The sequence below is a fragment of the Chiloscyllium plagiosum genome, chromosome 41, assembly GCF_004010195.1.
Source record: "Chiloscyllium plagiosum isolate BGI_BamShark_2017 chromosome 41, ASM401019v2, whole genome shotgun sequence".
In the NCBI taxonomy this organism is placed as follows: domain Eukaryota; kingdom Metazoa; phylum Chordata; class Chondrichthyes; order Orectolobiformes; family Hemiscylliidae; genus Chiloscyllium; species Chiloscyllium plagiosum.
The window spans coordinates 6645359-6649264 of NC_057750.1; the positions used below are offsets into that span (position 1 = coordinate 6645359).

Sequence of the window (3906 nt, forward strand, 5' to 3'; positions counted from 1 at the left end):
ACACGCAATGTTGTGGAACTTGAAAGCGTTCAGAAAAGATTTACAAGGATGTTGCCAGGGTTGGAGGATTTGAGCTACAGGGAGAGGCTGAACAGGCTGGGGCTGTTTTCCCTGGAGTGTCGGAGGCTGAGGGGTGACCTTATAGAGGTTTATAAAATCATGAGGGGCGTGGATAGGGTGAATAGACAAAGTCTTTTCCCTGGGGTCGGGGAGTACAGAACTAGAGGGAACAGGTTTAGGGTGAGAGGGGAAAGATATAAAAGGGACCTAAGGGGTAACTTTTTCACACGGGGGTGGGTACGTGTATGGAATGAGCTGCCAGAGGAAGTGGTGGAGGCTGGTACAATTACAACATTTAAAAGGCATCTGGATGGGTATATGAATAGGAAGGGTTTGGAGGGATATGGGCCGGGTGTTGGCAAATGGGACTATATTAGGTTGGGATATCTGGTCAGCATGGACAGGATGGACCGAAGGGTGTCTTCCTGCGCTGTACGACTCTATGACTGTATAACACCCAGAACCTGGAGGTAGAGCACACTGGTCCCTCAATCTACAGTAGCCTATTTGCTGAAAACACAAGCCCATGGACTGTGGACTTGTGGATGACTGGTGCACACCTGGAGGTACAGTGAGGTGGCTCAGCCTCTGGGGAATGGTGCCTGAAGTCACCAGGAATTGAAGACCCCTCCCTCAGGTCACTACTCTGTGCAACGCTGTAGAACAAAACCTCACAGGGCCAGTTAAAAATCGAGAAGTTTATTTTCTTTTGTCCATTTCTCTTTCCCAGTCATAAACGTATTGAGCACCTGGGATTAAAATGCCCTTTGGCTGCCATCCAATGGGTGGATTTTGTTCCTTTCCGATCGATGTAAGGCAGCAGTCCGTCACATAAATAGGGAGGGAGTAGCGGGATACAGAACCTGGAAGTGAAGACGGTTTTAGTACGGAAGGACAAAATGTGTCAGCGCAGGTTTGGAGGGCCGAATGGCCTGTTGCTGTGCTGTATTGTTCTTTGACACATGTTGGCTGCCGAATCTGGGGCACGTCAACTTCCTAGACCCAAGTTCTGATGAAAACGCTCAAAACATTAACTCTTATTTCTCTCTCTGTGGATGCTGCTGAGTTTCTCCAGCATTTTCGGTGTCTGTTTCAGAGTTCCAGCATCCACAGGATTGTGCCCTGGTTAATCTCAGCTGGTAACCCAGTATCAAAGGAAAGGTAGTAGCAGCTTTGTCTGGTGCCACTAGGGGGAGTCACCTCTAAGTACCTGACATCTGGAATGATAAAAGAGGCAAGATGTTCCTAGCCAGGGCAGAGTGGAGGGAGAACGCCAAGATGGGCCACACGTTCTCTCCCCTGAAGAAGTGGAGGACCAGGGAGGGGACTCATGAGCCCTAGTGCATTGGGAGATTTATCCACACTCTCCTCCTTTCACTTGCCTCATGCAACCCATAATTGGGAGTCATTGCCACACTCCGGTCCAAGGATTTTATAGTCACAGAATCCCTACAGTTTGAGAGCAGGCCATTCAGCCCATCAAGTCCACATCAACACTCTGAAGAGACATCCCACCCAGAACAACACCCCTACATTTTTCATGGCTAACTCACCTAGCCTCAACACTATGGAACAATTTAGCACGGCCAATCCACCCTAACCTGCACATCCCTGGGCACTATGGGACAATTTAGCACGGCCAATCCACCCTAACCTGCACATCACTGGGCACTATGGGGCAATTTAGCATGGCCAATCCACCCTAACCTGCACATCTCTGGGCACTATGGGGCAATTTAGCACGGCCAATCCACCCTAACCTGCACATCTTTGGGTGGAAACCCACGCAAACACGGGGAGAATGTGCAAACTCCACACAGACAGTCACCCGAGGCTGGAATCAAACCCAGGTCCCTAGTGCTGTGAGGCAGCGGCGCTAACCACCGAGCCACCGTTTGGGTTCTGGCAAAATTTGGCTTTGTGTTCTCCGCGCCTATATTGACAAAGCCAGCGCAGGGATTCTCAACATTACAGCCAAGACTTTATCAGACAATTACACACAACCTGGTCGTTCACATTGTACAAACCAAACTAGGTATCTCAGAAAGGCTGGGCCCTTCCCGAGGATCATCCCACTGTTAGCAATGAAGCCTTGTCTCCAAACACCTACAGTAAGAAATCCAACTGAAGATGAGTGTGCTTCTTTAAAACAGAGATGAGGAAACTATTTTGTCTCAGTGGGTTGAGGGTCTTTGGAATTCCCTTCCACAAGAGGCAGCGTCAGGAGAACAGGACCAAAACCCAAGCAGATATGTAAAAGCGTTCCTTTTTTAGGGAGTGATGGGAGCTGCAGGTGAAAAGATAAACGTGCAGAATCTTTAAATGTATTTAAGGCAGAGGGAGATCGATTCCCAATGACCAGGGGGATGGAAGATTATCGGGGGGTGGGGGGGGGAGGGAAATGAACTGGGGTAGCAGACTGGAAGGGCAGAGTGGCCTACTCCTGTTCCTGCATTCATAAACAGCTACTGGCAGCACAATCCTTGGCAAGATTTCGGACTGAGCTGAGGAGGAACTTCTTCCCCCCAGAGGGTTGTGAATCTGTGGAATTCCCCGCCCAGTGAAGCAGCTGAGGCTTCCTTGTTGAATGATTTTAAGGCAGAGGTAGATCTTTGAACAGTAAAGGGATTAAGGGTGATGGTGAGCTGAGCCCATGATAAAGATCAGTCATAGTCTTATTGAATGGGGGAACAGGCTGGAGGGGCCAGAGGGCCGAGCCCTGCTCCGAGTTCTTACGTTCCAAGAGGAGGGAAGCTGAAGAGATGAAGAGATAAAGAGAGATAAAGAGAGATAAAGAGCGAGAGAGAGCGAGATAAAGAGAGAGAGTGAGGTAGACAGAGAGAAAGAGAGAGTGAGATAAAGAGAGACTGGGAGATAGATAGATAGAGATAAAGAGAGATATATAGAGAGAGAGGTATAGAGAGAGAGATAAGGAGAGAGATAGAGAGAGATAAAGAGAGAGAGAGATACAGAGAGATAAAGGGAGAGAGATAGAGAGAGATAGAGAGAGATAGAGAGAGTGATAGAGAGAGAGGTAAAGAGAGAGGTATAGAAAGAGAGAGATAAAGAGATAACAGGAGAGATAGAGAGAGTGAGAGAGAGTTAAAGAGAGAGATATATATAGAGAGAGATAAAGCGAGAGAGGAAGCATTATCTGACAGTTAACTCGTCTTCAAACTAAGTGTCTGTGGCAGCAGCACACAATCTTACCGATATCTGCCCAGTCAGCTGACGGTCAAATACTGAAGGCTGGGAGATTATTAGATTCTCACGAGGGAGGCAGAGCGATCGAGACAGAATTGGGATATTTTGTCCACATTGTTGATTGGTCAGGATTTCCACATCCCCCCAAAACCAAAGGATTTTATGTCCTGTCCCATTCCAAGACAGACGGTCAAAACTGATTGGACACTATCTGACCCAATGGCATTGCCTGACCTTTCGATAATGGGACCATAGGCTTTGTTTCCATGCTGTATGAGTCTATGGTATGCATTTGCTCGCTCTCTCTCCTGTTCCCAGACCTGTGGCAAAATCCTAATTCCTTCTCAGGATTATCCATGACGCGGTCCCCACTTGTTAGCTCGTCCACTGTCTCAGTCCGACTCTAATCACAGGAGGCATTAATCCTATAGAAGCTGAGGGAAGGATGTGATGGTAAGGAACGTGCAGCGTCGGGGCAGAAAGAGCAAGAGATAGAGATAGGCACAGAGACAGAGAGAGACAGATACTGAGAGAAACAGAGAGACAGACACACACACATACCAAGAGAAACACAGAGAGAGAGACAGACACTGAGAGAAACAGAGAGACACACACACATACCAAGAGAAACACAGAGAGAGA

The 3906-nt window shown here is 48.1% G+C and overlaps 1 protein-coding gene across 1 annotated transcript in view; it reads left to right on the forward strand.

Moving 5' to 3' along the window:
* Positions 1 to 3610: 3610 nt before the first annotated feature.
* LOC122542694 overlaps positions 3611 to 3906 on the forward strand; it is a 19570-nt gene continuing 19274 nt past the window's right edge. Inside the window, exon 1 of the mRNA XM_043680673.1 lies at positions 3611 to 3717. Coding sequence (XP_043536608.1) covers positions 3715 to 3717 — 3 coding nt within the window. The 5' untranslated portion in view covers positions 3611 to 3714. The remainder of the gene's footprint in view (positions 3718 to 3906) is intronic.